General features: G+C 43.1%; 1 protein-coding gene across 4 annotated transcripts in view; it reads left to right on the forward strand.

Moving 5' to 3' along the window:
- The window catches only part of ARHGEF25 (Rho guanine nucleotide exchange factor 25), a 248,073-nt gene that overhangs the window by 215,610 nt on the left and 12,261 nt on the right, over positions 1 to 20,202 (forward strand). For all 4 annotated transcript variants that reach the window (XM_075591563.1, XM_075591564.1, XM_075591565.1 and 1 more), the window contains 6 exons: positions 1,307 to 1,357; positions 1,613 to 1,690; positions 7,357 to 7,548; positions 10,268 to 10,448; positions 16,011 to 16,237; positions 20,046 to 20,201. In XM_075591563.1, coding sequence (XP_075447678.1) covers positions 1,307 to 1,357; positions 1,613 to 1,690; positions 7,357 to 7,548; positions 10,268 to 10,448; positions 16,011 to 16,237; positions 20,046 to 20,201 — 885 coding nt within the window. The remainder of the gene's footprint in view (positions 1 to 1,306; positions 1,358 to 1,612; positions 1,691 to 7,356; positions 7,549 to 10,267; positions 10,449 to 16,010; positions 16,238 to 20,045; position 20,202) is intronic.

Raw genomic sequence — 20,202 nt, forward strand, 5'->3', positions numbered from 1 at the left:
AAAAGGATCCCCTTTAAATAGGCGCACTGCAGACCTGAATATAAAGACGGTCAGGGGTTGGATGTGTTGTATAAAAATAAACTTTATTAAATATCCATGTAATGGTATATATAAAACTGTATATAGTGCTGTGCTATACACTGAATGATAGTAGACTACTGTTGGTCTATCTAAACTGCGTCTGGCGTCTCAATGTGCTCCCACTAATTCTGTCTCCCTTTCTGGTTTCAATGGATGCTTTTGTTATCAGAAGTCTAGATGGGTATGTTAACCCTGTGACAAATTCGTAGGTTTAGGCTATACCGAGACTTGCAATACATCCATGCAGCATATCCACGCGATGTGCAGACTGCGCATGCGTCATGTAAGTTAAATAATTACGTATCTGTTTGTGTACGCATTGCGCATGCGCCGGAACAGTGCGAGAAGGTAACTGTCTGGACGGCCCGTTTTAGGTGGATAACGGGCAAAGGGAGTACTGGGTATGTGATAAAAACGTTTAGTAGTGATTGAACATAGTGACACACAGTGTGCTGTGCCTATGGATCACTACGGATCACCTTTTAGTAAGAACCCAGTGTATTGCGGGATGTGTATGCGTAGTATATCAGTGCGTGCATGTGTCAAAAAAATGTATTTGCTCTAGTAATATGTCCACTGGTATAGTATGCGTCTAAGTCTGGGCGCAGGTACGAGGGTGCTGTGCACCTATAGTTACAAGAGTAGTGAAGGTAGTAAGCGTAGTACTGGGCTGATTGGTGATATTGAATCGGGTAAAGTAATGCCCGTGTGGCCGCAGAGCTGCTTGCTCGTACACTGCTGCAGTGAGGAAATATGGCATACCATGCGGGACCAAGATAGTCAGAGCAGCTGTATCTATACAAGACAGCATAGATATATATGCACGGTGGTATCAGTTGTATTTAAAACAAGTACGCTGTCTTGGTAGTGAGTAGCGAGTGCTGCCCTGTGGCAGCACTGACACCTCTTTAATTGGGTGTAACAAATGTAAAGTAGCTTTGACACAGATCAGCGCACTAATTACATGGATATTTAATAAAGTTTATTTTTATACAACACATCCAACCCCTGACCGTCTTTATATTCAGGTCTGCAGTGCGCCTATTTAAAGGGGATCCTTTTTTGGTGTACCACTCTCGGTACACATTTCTTGTCACACTGATTTACATAGTCTCGGAGTTTGGTACTAATTCAGAATATATATTTTTTGGGGTAAACTGACTGTTCCTTTTTAGATAGTGTTGTCCTATTGCTTCATAAACTGTGTTTGTTTCGTCCAAATTAGGATTTTTTCAAATATTACAGCAAAGCTGGACAAGATACAGCAGAACTAGAGGTAGGTCAAATGCATTAAATATGGAGAGAATGTAGGTGATATTTCTAAGTGTGTATGTGTGGGGGCTGCTTTATTGATTAATAAAGTGGTCTGCCCTCTTGTTTAGTGCATTATCATGTTTCCTGTAAGAAGAGCAGCATCAATTTAAAATAAAGGCATTGATTGTCCATCCAAATGCAAAAGGTGTCAAACAAATCCGACACAATGAGATGATTTTCCTGGGTTACTTTCTGAACACATCTCTTTGTTTTGTAGAAAGCAGTGGAAGTGATGTGTTTTGTACCCAAACGTTGTAATGACATGATGAACCTTGGCCGGCTGCAGGGGTTTGAGGTATGTTAATGAACACACAGATACCCAACAAGCTCTGAGAAACCCCTACCATTACCACATAATATATATATATATATAAGTGTCAAAAGGAGTGCTAGTGGGCGTGGCTAAATGTATTCAACAAAAAACAGACAAAGATGCCCAAAGCTACTTTCAATGTGACAAAAATACACAGTGCAGTACCTATATATTCTCTTGACTTGCCTTGAAAGTGGCAGCAGGCTTAAGACGCTTTGGCCAAAGGGTTAAACTAAATTACCTTTTTTTCAAGAGAATATATAGGTGTATAAGTATTGCACTGTGTATTTTTGTCACATTGGAAGTAGCTTTTGGCATCTTTGTCTTTTTGCTTGAGGTATGTGCCTGATATCCGTGAGAGAGGGACAAAGAGGGGATCTGTCCCTGAGGCCTCTTCATAGTTGGGGATTTGTATGTGTCATTATCGCTATACGGGGCGGAGTTAATGAAGAGTGGTGTCTGTTCCCCTATCCTAATACTTCTATGGGAGGAGGTATGAAGAGATACCTGATGTCCATACAGTATGTGATGAATGCAAATATGTGTCCTTGATATTTTAATTAGATGGGTTAAGAGATATGTGTTTCGCCATCAATGTGGGAGGAATAAATTAGTTCCCTAGTGTTATTTCATTAAAAGAGTCATGTCATAGTATTTCTGTCTATGAATCTTCATAGGTAGGGGGAAACTGATGAGTGGATGCTATTGATGTTGGTGTCATTCACATCCATTTGAGAGAGGTAAAAGTTGTGTTGTCTGACTGGAGAATATACAATTTCTGATGTATCTGTGGGAACAATAGGTGAGATTGAGCAGTAACGCATGCATTTCTGATGTCTTTGTGAGAGGGTTAATGACTGTGTGTTAACAATAGAAAAGGGTGATAGTGCGCAGCTAATAACTAGTGACAACAAATATCAAGTGAACAGTGCACCGTGATTAAACAAACAATGTTGTGGACCTTAAATGTGGATCTGGCACTAATCGTGGGTCTGCAGCCTTTCTTGGAGGTGGCTCGACACCCCAGGAACTAAACAAAAAACAAAAGAACAAGGCGCACAACGCACATAGTGTATTAAAGTATAAAATGTGACTTTATGGTTAAAAGTAAATAGTTCTGCGTACATCAAGTGAGAATAAACAAGCAGTTGGTATATAGGTTTACCACACCAGGAGATGACACTGTGCGACACCCTCGGATGGATCTCAGCATGCAATGGGTCTGGAGTCGTCTCATCTGTCCCTTGCAGCGTCCTCCATTTAGGGATGGTGGGTGGATGAGTCCCTTGTGTGGAAAGCCCCACAGCACACAGCTCACAGGGTGGTAAAGAAGCCACAGGAATCAGCGTTCGTGGATCACTGCACCGTTTGCCGCCACTCCTCGTTCTGCGCTCGGCGATGACGTCACGAGTCGCTCCTCCACTTCCGCAATGCCTCTCGTGGAACGCACAGCGTGCGTGTCAGTTCAGTACTGTTCAGCAGCGGGGAGGAATATAGCGCTAAGGAAGCGGCTTACAGATAGTGTCCAAAATCACATAGGAATGGGGGAGAAGAGCATAGACACCTCTCTTCCAACGCGTTTCGTAACACTGGGTTACTTCTTCAGGGAATGTATGCATAATGAGGGGGCAGGTACATATATATATACTACACTTCACCCAATCACAAATGCGGTGTCTAATTGCCACATCATCAATTACAGGTGTAGCAAATTGCTCTTAATCTGTGATACTCTGTCTCACAGAACATATTAACAATCAATGTATAAAAAAGCATAAAATTTATTTAATCTAAAACAGATTTATTTCAAAAACATTTTCGGCGCATGAATAGTGGAGCTTCTGGAAAAGAAAAGCCATAATTAGATACAAAGCAGTAATATTACATATAAAAAGGATTGGATGTCTTTATAAATACTCAGATATTTCAGAAACTAATATCATGACCAAATATCAATATCTTCATTTAACCCCTTAGGGTTCAATGAATTAATTTGATATATCCAAAAGGTCTCTTGTTGTGAGAGACTTTTAATCCTGTCACCTCCCCTTCTTTCTTTGGGGACCACTTTAATCCCCTTAAATTGCAAACTCGAGGGATCTTTATTGTGATAAAGTGCGTAGTGACGGGAAAGACTATGTTTGTCATAACCTATTTTAATGTTCCTAATGTGTTCCTGGATTCTGGTTTTCAGGCATCGTTTTGTGCGGCCAATATATTGCAAGCCGCATTCACAGTTTATCATATATACCACATATGTGGAATTACAGTTAATAAAAGTGTCAATCACGAAACTCTCACCGGTGGTAAATGACTTGAATGTTTTTCTCTCTGGATGGAGAAATTTGCATATAGAACACTTTCCACACTGATAGTTACCTATGGGTTTGTCTCCAAGCCATGTTAGTGGCTTAGCGTGGGTATGACCCACATCACTAGGGGCTAATGTATTTTTAAGATTTTTGGCCCTTCTGTATATAAACTTAGGAACTTGTGTAATATGGTCATTTAAAATTGGATCAGTGCATAAAATTGCCCAGTGCCGTTGTACAATTCTTTCAATTTTCTTGTTCATTGAATTGTAGGTGGTAATGAAAGGCACTTCAACTAGGTTATTCTGGGAATTACTTACTTCTTTTTTAGCTTTTGGTATTAACATTAATTGCCTATCCATATTTCTAACTGTATTTAGGTCTCTAGTCAGATCTGCATTTGAATATCCCCTCTCTAGGAACTTGTCAAAAAGTATTTTGGACTGTGTCTCAAAATCAACGTCTCCACTACAGTTTCGTTTGATGCGAATAAATTGGCCCTAGGGAATATTCACAATCCACGATTTTTTGTGGTTGCTGCTTGCCATTAATAGATTGTTGGCATCAATTTCTTTAAAAAAGACCTTGGTGGAAACATTCCCATTGTCCAATGCAGTCAGTTGTAAATCCAAAAAATTGATACTGAGTGGGTTAGACACAAGTGTAAAGATCAAGTTCCTATCGTTGGAATTCAAATATGTCAGGAAGGTACAAATGGAAGAATCATCCCCCTCCCATACACACAGTATGTCGTCAATATAGCGACGCCAGATGATTACTTGTCTGCTGAAGGGGTTGTTGTTCCAGATGTTTTGATCCTCCCACTGACCCATATACAGGTTTGCGAAGCTGAGTGCGAATCTTGTTCCCATTGCAGTTCCGCAAACCTGTAAGAAAAATTCAGATAAGAACAAAAAATAATTATGGGTCAGTATGAACTCAATAGATTTCAAGATGAATTCAGTATTGAGATGGTGCAATGTAGTGTCTGACTGTAAATAATACTGAATTGCTTGTAGACCTTTATCATGTGGAATGTGAGTGTATAATGCTTGCACATCACATGTAATCCATTTGTAAGTACTCTTCCATTCAAAATCCTGAAAAGTCAGGAGAACAGAGGATGTATCTTTCAAATAGGATGGCAGTTGGCTCACATATGTTTGCAAGAAGAAGTCTACGTATTGTGAGAGATTCGCAGTAAGGGAATCTATTCCCGAAATAATGGGGCGACCTGGTGGGTTAGTTCGGTTCTTATGAACTTTGGGCAAATGATAAAAAATTGGAATTTTGGGGGAGTCTCTAAATAAAAAATCAAATTCAGCTTTCGTTAAAACAGTATCACTGTAGGCTTCATCCAACAACCCCTTTAAGAGGGTGATGTAATCCTTTGTAGGATCTTTATCCAATATCTTATAAAAGGATGTATCATAAAGGAGGCGGTGGGCCTCCTTTTCGTAATCATTACGATTTTGGAGGACCACTCCGCCCCCTTTATCAGCCTGTCTGATTATCAGATCTTTATTGTTTTTTAAACATTTTAAAGCTAAATTCTCATTGACATTCAAATTATGTCTGAGATCCCCTATATTAAAATCTTTTACCAATCTAGTAAAATCATTATGCACCATATTGAAAAAAGTGTCAATGTGGTGCCCTTTAGATTGTGCAGGATAAAATTTTGACCTTGTTTTAAAGGAGGTGTGTTTACAAACCAAACTTTCATTGTCTAAATCATTTAGAGTTGGTATACAGTCAATTACATTTGTCACCTGTGGAGCTTCGTTCTTGTTTTTAATAAAATGCCGTTTCAGGGTCATATTTCTCACAAATTTGTGTAGGTCTGTGTATAGTTGGAAACCATTAGGACCACTCAACCTTGAGAAATTAAGACCCCTATTCAGCACGGTTTTTTGATCTTGTGTCAGGATTACTGTAGATAAATTAAAGATGCCTTTATCTAAGGAGATCCCAGGTCTACACTTGAGTCCCTTCTCTTTGACCTTGGATCCTGCTCTCGTTCCTCGTCTGGTAGTGATCTTTTTATTTTTGTTTTTTTCGTTGGACTGTTTAGATGTTCCTGTCTCTTCTCCTTCTTTTTCTCTTTCATCGGGGAGAATCTGCTTTTCAGTAATTCTAAAAAACGAGAGCCTGAGGGGGAATCATTAGTAGGTTTATTGGTTATCTCTTTATCATGTTTTGTTGGTTCTGATCTGTCTCTGGGGGAAGGGGGTATGGGCTTAGGCTCTCTATATTTTTCTGTATTATTTTGTCTATTATAGGAGTTATGGTTAACATATTTTTGATCATCTCTTCTGTCTCTAGATCTATTTTGATGATGATCCTGTTTCCTACAGTTGGACCAACCACGGTGTCTGGGAGGGCCTCTCCTACCGGAGCCTCTATTACCAGATATATGCTGGTCTTTCCTGGCACCGTGATTAGGAATATAAATCTTGTCTACCACTCTGCCTCTTTCACCTTTTTTGGCCCAGTCTCTTTCTCTCCCATTGTCATAATCAGCTTTGTCTCTTAGAAATTTCTCGTGTTTATTTTTAACTATCTCTTCTCCTGTGCTTTCTAATTTGGCAAGAAGTTCCACTTCAATTTTGGAACAATCCTTGTCAATCACTATTGGTTCTAAGGTTTTAATCTCTTTGAGTATTTCTTTTTCAATGAGTGAAATAGACTTGGTGCGTTCAAAAATAATTAAACGCATCAAAAACCTATATACCAACTGCTTGTTTATTCTCACTTGATGTACGCAGAACTATTTACTTTTAACCATAAAGTCACATTTTATACTTTAATACACTATGTGCGTTGTGCGCCTTGTTCTTTTGTTTGACTGGAGAATATACAATTTCTGATATATCTGTGGGAACAATAGGTGAGATTGAGCAGTAACGCATGCATTTCTGATGTCTTTGTGAGAGGGTTAATGACTGTGTGTGTCTGAAAAAAAATTGTGAACTATGGCTCTTTGTCGGAGGGGACATGAGTTCTGTATCTATGCTGTCTGTGGGCAGAGATAGTGCTCCCCCCTCTATGATGTCTCTGTTGGAGGTAGAAGGATCTTTCTACCTATCATCACATTTTCTACCAGAGTGGGCATGACATCTCTGAAGGAGAGCACAGGAACTATGTGTCCCTGAGGTATTTGTGATATATGGTGAGAAATGTGTTTCTTTGATGTTTCCCTGGGAAGGTGTAGGAGCTATGACTGTATGGAATGAGCCCTGATTACTGTATGTAATGGATACATTTATACTTTCCAAGCCAAGTATATGTAGTAAGACTGGATAGAACTCAACTCTACTTTTCTACTTACTGTAGGGAAAGATTACCGCTCAGGGGAAGCTGCTGCAACAAGACACATTTGTAGTGGCAGAGCAGGAAAGCAACTTCCTGACACGCAGCAAGGAGCGCAGGGTCTTCCTCTTTGAACAGATCATCATCTTTAGTGAACCTATCGACAAAAAGAAAGGATTCTCGCTGCCTGGGTACATCTTTAAAAACAACATCAAAGTGAGTGTCCAAGCAAAAGACGTAGCTAGGCCAACATCACATTACGCTGACCTAACATCTAAACTAGAACAGGTAACCCCAAGAGACGGGGTCCCGGAATCTCCAGAAATTGGGCACTCGCGCATAATGCAAAAATATAAAAAAAAATGTATTACCAAGGGGTATCTGCGGTGATCCAGACAAATAAAACTCTAAAACATATACATCACAGACATATTACCCAGCAATACTCCAACAATAAACCAGGATATGGATAATCAGTATGACTCGGAGAACCATAGATCATGAGGGGTAAATGTAATGTCCCCTCAGGAGGTATGAGAAGCTGTACCCGGGTACTATTAGCACACCAGTCTAAATTCCTTCAAAACTAAGGCTGTCTCACATTTTAATCTGGTCTGTAACTGTTGTATACGCCTATAATATATAATCTTCAACTGTGCGTGCGATGTCTTGTATATAATGTACTGTATAACCCTTTTCACTTAATGTTAACTATGTATTTGGAACCATGTATTTGTCATTATAACTATGTGCCCAGGACATTACTTCCTAAAAACATTTTATAAATAAATAATAAATGTGCCAACACAGAGCCATAGGGGAAAGGGGAAGAGATAATGATATCACTCAGCTACAAATATCAATAAACTGCTCTACCGTAAGTGTATCCATGCATGTATGTTCCACCACACCGCTGCAATGTAAGGTGAAAGTGACCCCCATACCAGTTGTACGAAGCTACTGGGACTGCAACTTAAAAAAGTCGCAAAGTCCCAACAGTAGCAGCAGCACTATAATCACTGTCTTGTGTATTAGGCAAAATCAGACTCGCAGAACATGGTGCCTGTCTGAGCTTACGAACCGGTTACCAGAACAAGCTCACCTAATACGACCAAAAATGAACAGCCATGGTCAAGTCCCTGATGAAGCTTGACAGCGAAACGCAGTATTGGGTGACATCACAGGCTCATCACCCATGCAGATTGATTCAGAGACAATGACTATGCATTGGGTGCACAGCAGACTAGTGCAGCACTCAGACTCCATTACAGGGCTCCCACACAGCTAATGGATTTCGCACTGAGATTACTCCATTGTCTCCACACAGCAGTAGCTTTTCCATAGCTGTTAATTTTTGGATGGATGCGGTGAGTTTGTACTCGTAGCCGGTTCGTAAACTGCGCCCAGCACCATGTCCTGTGTCTGATTTAGCCTCATACACTAGAGCAGGGGTGCTCAAAGTTCCCGAGCTGCGCCCCCCCTTCCTGATAGCCCCAGCACTCGCGCCCCCCCTGTCCTAGGACTCAGCGTCAAATGACCCAGCAGATCACATGACTCCGCAGCATCAATTGACGCGCGTTGTCATCGCGACACGTCACATGACCCGGCTGAATAATTTGGCGCCGCGTTGCCATGTCGACGCGTTGTTGCAGCGCCGGCAGAGTGCAGGTAAGGGAGTTTCAGAGGCATCACGCATCCCCTGGCATTTAATTTAAATGCCTTGGGGAAGAGCGCGGGGCCTCTGTAACCATCACACCCCCCCTAGAAAATCTTGCGCCCCCCACCAGTTTGCGCAGCCCTGCACTAAAGAGTGATCGCAGTGCTGCTGCTGCTGCTGCTGCTGCTGCTGCTGCTGCTGCTGCTGCTGCTGCTGCTGGGTCTTTGAGACTGTGGAGAGAACAAATAATATTTTTAGGATTTGGGTCATCATGAAGAAGCTTGATGCAATTATTTATAGGTTATTTGGCAGACTGTTAGGTGACATGCATAAGCATATTAAAGAGACAGGAAAAAGCCTCCGAGAATGATTTGTTGTGTGTTGTTATTGCACTAAGACAACTCATAGAAAAACATACTGTGCGGCGCCTAATGCTAATAACTATATAATACAATGAAAGCAATGAAAGCAAATTTTGCCAATGCAACCCGAGATGAAAACAAAACACATATACATACAAATTGTCCGAATAGTATAACCATGTATACTGTCCTTAATTGTAATGTGCAGTCACTCCGATGATGTAGATTCAACCAGGTGAATCTCAGTATATGTAAAGAGAAAAACATGCCATACATAGTGTGATATTGCATGCGATAAAGATAATTAACCAAATAATGAACTGATAATGAAATCTTCAGAGGTAGGAATAAAGCAAGAAAGTAAAATGAAAAAAAATACATTTAATAAACATTAAAAAACAATCACGTGTGACATTTTGATAAAATCCACTCCACACGCCTGGCAAAAATCAGAATCCTACTTTCAGGCCATAGGTAGGTAATACACATGTACCAAGGACTTGATTTATAGGCGGCTGCCTTTCATCTCCGGCTGATACTTCTGGAGTCCCCGGGGTGTCTTCTCAAGACCAGCTGGTGCGCGTGGGTTCTACACTCGTTGCCGGAGTCCTAAGCTTCCTCGTCTCGATCCTACCAGCGTCCTATTGACTGCCTCACTGGAGTCCCAGTCGAACTCTCGCTAGAGCTAGTGATGTAAAAATGCCGGTTCCGGTTACTCAGCACTCAGTAGGGATGCTGTCCTTGAGGACAATTAAGACAATTCATGACAAGTTACTTTAGATTAGCCATTCTTTTAGCAGCTGTGTATGTTGGAAAATCCTCTGGTTTATTTGGTACAAAGAGATGGGGGGTTCGAGTTGGGGATCCGGTAGAATAGGTGCAGATTTTGAATTTGTGCTCTTATTGCACACTACAGGTCAGCGGCCTTGGTATTGAAGAACCTGTGGATAATGACCCCTGTAAATTTTTACTGACATCACGAGGTACGGACAGGAGCTTGGTCCGATTTGTATTGCAGGCGTCCTCTCCAGAGATCAGAATGGCTTGGGTTAGAGACATTGGGCAGATCCTGGATAGTCAACGCAACTTCCTCAATGGTGAGTAGTAGTCATGCTGGAGATCAATCAAGTCATATATGTCAAAATATAAGGTAGGAGGTTTGTTTATTCTGTGGACTATCAGTGCATTCCATTTGACATGTTTTTTGTTTATTAGTGTGTCCCATGAGCATTTATATTTTAGGTGTTGTAAGAGGCATGTGCAAAGGTACACACACATGGAGACAGTTTTGGGGAAATTAAAACATGGCTTTATGTAGCCTGTCCCTTTAAACAATGTTCAGCATACAAAACATAAAAAGAAAGCCTACTCCACTTTGGAGACTAAGTAAACAGTATATGCCCTAACTATCTGACTGGCTGGATAGGCCAGTTCCCAGTCCTAAACATATAACAAATTACCAGGGAACAATATATATGAAAGTCTTATCTGACTGTGCTGGTCCGGCATCTCCGGTTTCTCCAGGTTCTCTTCACATGCAGGCGTTGCAGTCCTGCTGCTCCCAGGAAGTCTGTTGTCAGCACACAGCCCTGGTGTGTGCTTAAGACTCTCTCCACTGTCAGCACAGTTGTGTGCTAAGCAGTCTCTCTTGGTCTGTCCCCAGCAGGGTTTTTTTACAGGTGGAGCTGGTTAATTGACTAGCTGCAATTAACCAGATCTCTGATGAATTTCTCTGACCACTAGAGACTTTTATTGAAACAGGGATAAATCCCTGTTACAGATGTCTTATGCAAATGTATTTTTATCAGCTTGGCCACACTGATAAGGTTACCTTCACTTTTTCCCTACCCCTACCCTCCTTTGATTGTAGGGTTATGTATGTAGGGAATTTAATACTATTTGGTCGCTACTAGGCATCTCACTTAATGAGGCTTAGGCAAGCCTCACTAACAGGACTACACTTGTTTTCATCTGCCCCTCCCCTACAGAGGTCTGGTTTTGGCTGATACCGGGCAACTGATTAGTAATTTGTTGGTAATTTGCCAGATATATCTGTGATCCGCATAGCCTGCAGATATTGCTATAGATACTACAAAACCTGCAAGGCACCACATACAACAAGTGAAAACAAAAAACTTGCGCTCATAAGTGATCTGTGATATAAAATAGTGACTTAAATATGGGTTATACCAGCGGTGCGCAAACTGTGGGGCACGACCCCCAGGGGGGGCGCGAGACTGCCAACGGGGGGCGCGGGGTTTACAGAGGCCCCGCGCGCTTCCCGAAGGCACTTAAATTAAGTGCCGGGGGAGCTGCAGGGCCTCTGTAAACCTCACTTACCGTGGCTCCGGCGGCTTCCTCCCTGCGTCGCCATGGCAACGCGGCGTCAAAATGACGCTGCGAGGTCATGTGACGTCACGTTGCTATGGCAACGTGACGTCATTACGCCGGAGTGCGGGTAAGTTGGGGTTGGGGGGGGCGTGGGAGTGAGGGGACAGCCGGCAGGGGGGCGCAGGGAAAAAAGTTTGCGCCCTCCTGGGTTATACAATACAACCTGATAGGTGAGGTTTTGTGCTGCTGGTCAATGGGAATGGCTCAAACACCAGGCTACATGAAAACAAAGAAAAGACAGCGCAAAAAAACCATTGTGTAGTATATTAAAAATATTATTTATAATGTGAGGGTGAGTATTGCACGTACATCAAAAAAAAGGGTTAATAGCATGACATGTTAGGGACATGTTACCACACGGCAGGCACAGCAGTACACGAACACAGGTTACTTAGACGTCCTCCCTCAAGCTGCTGGTATCCAGAATCGGCATGTACAGCTCAGCATTGGGGAACCTTCCCGCGTGTTCAAGGAGCTCCCAGCGGTGGTTCAGAAGGGTTGATCGCCGCGTTACTTCCTGGTTAGTCCACGCTAGCGTGTGACGTCATCCGGCGGCGTCTCTCGGCCGGTCGCGTCTTTGATGCGTCACTCCTTGGCGATATGCGATCGAGTGGTCGAACGAGTCCCAGACAAGTCCCACAATGAAACAAATGTTCAAATATAAAGCCGCAATGGGGATATATGTAAAAGATGAAGGAACGCGCCCTCTCCTACGCGTTTCGTACTTTCGTACTTCGTCATACCAGCAGCTTGAGGGAGGACGTCTAAGTAACCTGTGTTTGTGTACTGCTGTGCCTGCCGAGTGGTAACATGTCCCTAACATGTCATGCTATTAACCCTTTTTTTTGATGTACGTGCAATACTCACCCTCACATTATAAATAATATTTTTAATATACTACACAATGGTTTTTTTTGCGCTGACCACATACAACAGCAATTGGTGTTAATCTGGTGATGACACCACCCGCTTGCGGTTCTGTCTCGGAACCACGCAGCCTTACAAGATATGTAATGAACAATCTGTGTTAAATTGGTGGCTATACCGCCTGTCTGCGGGTATATTTCTGGACAACACAGCTCTGCAGATCTCGTTCTTGAGATCATAGTAACTGCAGGGTATTACGCACAATCAGTGATTCTGTGTTAAACCTGGCAGACTTACTGCTTATTCACAGGTTTTTCTGTGAATCATGTAGACCCACTGTTATTGCGTAGAGAACACATTACCTACAAAGCATTGCGCACAGCACCTAATCACCCTACTGAGAGTAGACTCATCTAGCTACCGCTATTAGGGCTACCTTCACCTTTACCCTACTCTTGCTCTTTATGAGTATTGGGTAATTTTTGGGGGGCTCGTACTCGAGTCACACGGCTGTTTAGAGACAACATCTCTAATATCCCTCTTAGTATAGAGGTACAAGTACATCAGTTAGATACACTGCCCGGTAATTACTTATACATATACTTATACATATTTTTTCTCCCCATCAGCTACCAACCATACACCCACGGCCCACCTGTGGGCTGTAGAGCTGATTTATTTTTCACCAATTAACAGACCCTTTCAGATGACCTGGTGATTTGTTTTATTTTCCAAGTGTTCATTTTACACACCATTGTAGATACATACCCCACAATCTACATGCTATTGCCTGTCCCTGTTTTATTTTAGTTTGTACTATTAAACACTTTTTTTTTATCCTCTACTAATACACCCACCAGGAATTTATCATTCCTATAGCTACATTCCTCACGGTATATACTCTAGTACATAGTTGATTACTGAATTTCATTCTCTAATTACTTTCACTACGTGAACACCTTAACACTAACATTTTGGGTAACTGAGTGCACAACCTAGGGGCCTTCCTGTCTAGTTCCCCACCTGTGGAGAATTTCTTTGACTAGGATTTTTTCTTTTACATTGTGCTTCTGTAGACTATGATGATTGGGTTGTTGAGGAGGCCAAGCCTATTGTAAAGGCCATTAATACTGCGCTAAACTTCTTCTGTAGTAGTTTTGGTGGCATGCACGAGGCCTTTATGATGCTCGAAGTCTGTCACATGATTGCACGTCAGGCTTTGGGCCACTTGCTCCAGTTCTGCTGTGCTTAGACAGACATGTGCTATTGAAAATATGACATAATATGATAAGATGACATAATAAACGAAGTAAGTGTGTATTAAGACACTTCTCCAAAACGTAAAACTCCATTTTCAATTACCAAAATCTGGATGCATGGCATTATAATATTGGCGCTCTCTTTACTCCGTCTATAACCACTCAATATAATGCTCACTGGCACCAGTAAAGAAAAGAAAATTTGAGAACAGCAACTTGATACACTGATGCATATTATAGGCTAAAGCAGTAAAATTCCGGGCATTACTGAAATCCCTGCTCTCTGATTGGTTAGAATTCTGGGCATTATGCCCGGAATTTTTGGCACCTTGCCAACTCACCTTTCAGAGATGCAGGTGGAGCCCGCATCTCTGTTCCTCTCTTCTCACAGCACGGCAGCACATTCAGGCTCTTTCTTTCAGCACATGCAGGCTCTCTCTCTCAAAGCACATGCAGGCTCTCTCTCTCACAGCTGCTAGTGCTGTCAGAAGCTGGCGGGTCCCAAATAGTAAGTTTGTTACTTGCAACAAAGTAATATTTCTTCCACCACTTGTATAGTTTCTGCTAAGGTCATTTTTTTTAAAGTTTGTAGTTAAAATCACTGCCCCCCAACTTCTCTTCCCATTCTCCCCTTCACCCACCTCTCCCCGTCCCCTCTTCTCCACCCCATCCCTTTCCCCCCCCCCCTCAACACCTCTGCCATTCCTGACCCCCTCATCCCCCTCACCTCTCTCTCCCCCCCTCACCTCTCTCTCCCCCCCTCACCTCTCTCTCCCCCCCTCACCTCTTTCCCCCCCTCACCTCTTTCCCCCCCTCACCTCTCTCCCCCCCTCACCTCTCTCCCCCCTCACCGCTCTCTCCCCCCTCACCTCTCTCTCTCTCCCCCTCACCTCTCGCTCCCCCCTCACCTCTCTCTCCCCCCTCAGCTCTCTCTATCCGCCCTCCTCCACCTCTCTCTCTTCCCCCCTCCTCCACCTCTCTGTTCCCCCCCTCCTCCACCTCTTTCTCTTCCCCCCTCCTCCACCTCTCTCTTCCCCCCCTCCTCCACCTCTCTCTTTCCCCCCTCCTCCACCTCTCTCTTTCCCCCCTCCTCCACCTCTCTCTTTCCCCCCTCCTCCACCTCTCTCTCTTCCCTCCCCCTCCTCCACCGCTCTCCCTCACCTCGCTCCATCACCTTGCTTCCCCCCTCACCTCGCTCCCTCCTCACCTCGCTCCCCCCACCTCCCTTCTCCTCTTCTCCCCTCCTCCACCTCTCTCAATCCCCCCTCACCTATCTCTTCTCCCCCACTCTTACCTCTCTCCTCCTCCCTCGCCCCCTCACCTCTTTCTTCTCCCCCCATCTCTCTCTCTTCTTCCCCCCCCCTCATCTCTCTCTCTTTCCGCCCCCCCCACCACCACCTCTCTCCCCTCTCATTTGCTACTTTACTTCTTTTTCCTACACAGGTGCATCAGCGTAGTTCCGAGTTATATATGTTTACAAAAGTGTCTTTTATTTTATGAAAAATGCCTATAATAGTAATAATCCCCTCAGAACAGGACATTACTGGCAAATAATGCCCTGGCTTTGTTAAAGTCCCTCGGCTTCGCCTCAGGCCTTCAACTCTTCCAGCCAGGGCATTATTGGCAAGTTCTTCTGGGATTATTACTTAAGTAACGCTTGAAACATCGACACAAAATAATGAGAAATGCTAACCACAAGTGCCCAATTCTAAAGCATTTCCAACCCTGCAAACACCAATAAAATGCCGGATTTCACAAAACCAACACTGTAGACTTAGCAACAATCTGTTTTGGAAAAATAAAAATACAATATTTTCTCTAAGGAGAAGGGGCTTTAATAGATATATATTCAGTATTAAACAATGTAGATTGTTTCTAGGGTTTGGGAGATGGTCTGTAAGAGACCGGAGTAATATTTGAATGGCTAAGATTAAACTTTGATTTTCACAGTTCATCTGTCTCCTTTTGGATTAGGCAACCATTTCATTACTTATGTCAATTTGATTGTACTCATAGAGCACTAGCGACAGGATATGTGCAAAGTGGTTGAGAAGAATTGGTGATAGCTGATAAATGGGGGATGCAATGACAGTACTGGGTCACACCACAGGGGGGAATAACTTTCAGTGTCTCTATTTTCAGCCCTACAGTCTCCCATTGAGTACCAACGACGAGAGAGCAAGTCCAACAGCCTTGGCCGAGTCAGTAACAGCCGTATTATGGAAACTACCTGTGGGGGCCTGAGGCCACATTCCTCTTCCTCTATGGATAGGAACAAAGTGCCCAACCTCAAGTCCTACAATTCCTCCTTGCCCTCCCTATATATGCCCAGCAACTCCCGACAAGACAGCAGACAGCTTGGAAACAAGGTAAGAAGAACCAATATTGCCCACCTCAAGAATAAGAAACTGGTAGAGGGAGGGTGGATCATGTATGGTCACAGACTCTGGGGGCCACAGCTATATGTAAGCCCTTAGCGAATTCCAGAACAAAAGTCGATTATCAGTGCATCAGAAAAACAACAATAATAGATGTGGGCAACAAAAATAAATGTCCTTACCCAAGCCAGAGGTAAGTGGTGTAGTCATATAATTAATGTGCCGTATGAATAAATCCTATTAAGGAAAAGACACAAGTCCCACGATGTTACCCAAGGAGCTGTCGGTGCAATCACAGCTGTGATGCAGGGGCAGATCCCAACGGGCTAGGGGCTAGTGTCACCTGGAGTAAGCTGCGAGTTAGAGGAATAAGTCATAAGGAAATTGATTCCTCACAACCTCCACAAGATAGCTTCCACGAGTCCCTGGCATCGGCATGCACACGTCAGAGGAAAGCAAGTAGCCAGATGTACTCCCACTGGGGAAGAAAGGAGCGGTGCACAACTGCAAAAACGGATGGAGACTGGATCACGGAACAAAAATGTATTGATCTACCATAACCGTACAATAAAAATCATCTTCCAGGAATGGTAGAGGCCACTCTAACGCGTTTCGCGCTGTTTGCGCTTTGTCAAAGAGTGACCGTCCTCCCTGTAAAGATGATATTTATAGCAGTTGCATTGCATAACAATGCAATATAATACATGCAAATGCTGGACGTGTTGTATAGTATATTATATTGAATGCGAAGTAACACGATCTTTTGGATTTTAAGATAAGATCCAGCAAGACAAATGAGTATAGTAGCTAGCAATATATTAATTGTGACGCCTGTTGTAAAAATAAAAACATAATATAACGAAAAATTGTTACATTACTAATTCATGAGAAGGTAATAAACTTGTTAAACTATTAAATACCACAAGTATAGAATGTATATAGAGTTCGTAAATCCTCAGAATTTATATTTTAAATCAATTCAATATAGTACATAATGAAAGGCATTTTTGAGATGAAAGATGCTGTAACAACTATTAATCATTGAGTGAAATATAAATAATATATCCCTCATAGTAACTATGGAATGCAAATGCATGTATGATTACTGCATTATGCATATGTGTATATATATGGTTATTAACTTGATGTAATCCTATGTAACGCATATTCCCCCACCCCCAATCGCAGACAGAGTGCATGTGAGGGGGAACCTATATGTATGTTACCAGGTGTGTGGTGCTTTTACCTATTAGGCTTCGACGGAGGCCTGAGCCTCCGCCAGTGAGAGCCTGGGGTGAATCCTCTGGAACGATCTTACAATATACAGCGCCTCCACCTGTGCAGGATTCTAGGAGTGTAGAAAGTCCCCAACACAGGCCCCACATATATTAACCACATACACCAAAGGTATATATAACACAGGTTTACTATATGGGCAGATAAACACAATACACATGCATCAACAATATGGCATCAACAGTACATAACTTCAGTGTCACCCTGTAACACTACTAAGCACAACTATCCTCCGCCTCGCAGGGCCTTAACCCCACACTGTATTCCCAAAGTCCTTGTACCCATAAGTCCCACAACAGCGCTGCCCACTAAGATAAAGTGTATAGGTGGTGCACTTGGTGATTTGGATAATACCTGCCCGGTGTTCCTGCAACCGGGTACTGCAGAACAATGGAAGAGGACCCGTCTGTGTCCAGCGTTGAAGCCTCAGCGCTGACGTCCTTCTCCAGGTGGATGGTCTCCTTCTGAGCGAGCTCACCGCTCAGACAGTCTCTGCTCTGCAGAGAATGATTCCTTGCACACTGACCCTTCTTTGCTCAGAGCACGCAGCACGGCAGCCTTGTCCCTGACTAAGCTGACTGCTAACAGGGCAAAGTCCCTCCCTAAGGGGTCTTCCCTAAAGCAGCCACAAACTGAAGGTGAGTTGGGCCTAGCTGGGGCCTAGGGGGTAACCTGGCCTAGTGTAAGAAGCCACTTGCTCCCTACACAACCTCCCCCTACCTTATCCATCACCAACTGACTCGCATGGTCTGTGCGCAACATTGTATCTTTGTCCAGCAGGAGAAGCTGCAAGCCCTATTGGCTGTCTGGCTGCATGTGACAGGGATCATAGGGCAGTCCCCAGAGGCTGCTCGGTATTGTAGTTCTTTGCAGTGCTCTTTAACATTAGGGCCGCGTGCATGATCTGTAATGGCCGCCGCTGCTAACTGCGCATGTGTGAACTGGGGGATGTCCCTGACTATGGAGCGCCTCTTCTCACTCCCTGTAATGGCCGCCACATCGCGTCTGCACACGCGCGAGCCTAAAGTCAAACGCAAGATGGCCACCGTGTCGCTTCTGCCCATGCGCGAGCCTCCACTGATGTCGCCAGGAGCCCCAGGCAACGCGGTCGCCCCTCGCAGCAGCACACACGCAAGGGAGAAAGGAACCGGGAGACGAGACCGGAGGGACCCTTGCAACACATACATGCATTTGCATTCCATAGTTACGATGAGGGATATATTATTTATATTTCACAACTACTACACTTCCAACATCAGCTTTTTGTAATCAGTAGATTTAATAGCCACCATTTTTGGGTATTGAGGCAGTTGCTTGCACTGCTTTCGATTATTTAATTAAGAATAAGAACTGCACAACAGCCTGTATGTGAAAATCCAGTAACTACTCGAGGAGATGATCTGATTGTAATGCACAGACTTAGCCTGCCCCGGTTTTGTACCCAGATTCCATTCAATGTTTCCAAGACAAATGCAGTGATTGATTTGTAGAATGAGAGCTGCAGAACTATCACTGGTTGAACCTATCTCTGACTATTAGGATTTTGTGTTGTGTTGTGCACCACAAACACACTACAGATTTTTGTGACAAAGCTACCCAAGTACAATATAAACAATGTACAGTAGTCAAAATTGCTTAAAAAGTTGCGATACTGAGCCAGATTTAAAAAGATCAATAATTGTTTATTCAACATATGGGCAAGGCACTTTTGACTGTATTTTAGAAAGAGTTTTGCTGTGAAAGTAGAAAGATGAGGCTTCCTAAAATAAACCCCCTTAAAAAACAAAGTGGAATTGTCAGATTGTAAATAAGTAAAGTAGTGGCACTCTTGATGTGAAAATAAGAAAGTAGTACTATTTTGTGCCTCCTAGTACCATCACACTTCAACCACTGCCCAGGTAACATAGCAGTTACAGTATGTGCCACTATAACACAGAAACACTGCTATTCTTTACCAACAATTATTTACAGTGGTGTCTCAGCATTTTTTTATTTTAGCTAAATTTACCTTTCCCCCATAGGCTGCGCTTATAGTGCCGGCGACAGTCGCCGGCACTATAAGTGTAGCATACTTTTGGTAAGTTATTGCAATTTTACTAAAAAAAGATGTATTGTATACAGTAAATATTGTATTTGCCTTCTTTGTTTGGCTCTTCCTGTATCACACAGCAGGTTATGGTTCAGATGCCACAGAAGTATTAAGTACCACTTTATGCCACATTGGGTGCAGGGATACTTGTGCCACGGTTTGGGAACCATTATCATAGCATATTCTGGAACTCGTACAAACTATACTAAAAACACACATCTTCCATTTAGGGGCTGAGATATCAGCCTTGATGCATCTCTACCTTGATATTGAAACACAAGGCGAGTTGTGTATGGCTGCCCTATTTTTGATTTTTATAGACCACAGTTTAAGATATATTGTGAGATGGAGAATTATAGCTACAATTGCAGGATGACAAAATGGCTAATGAAGCTTGAATTTTCATGACAACAGGGTCACTCAGCTCAGAGAAAGTGCTCCCACTCAGATGTTCTCCATCCAGCAGTGGCTATTTCCCCAGCACATATCAACCTGGACTTCCATCACCAACCAGAGTCCTCCTCATCTACAGTCTCGAATGGGGCCCCGCCATGTGACCCCTCCTGCCGGG

This window comes from Ascaphus truei, chromosome 3, assembly GCF_040206685.1.
Source record: "Ascaphus truei isolate aAscTru1 chromosome 3, aAscTru1.hap1, whole genome shotgun sequence".
NCBI classification, from domain to species: Eukaryota; Metazoa; Chordata; class Amphibia; order Anura; family Ascaphidae; genus Ascaphus; species Ascaphus truei.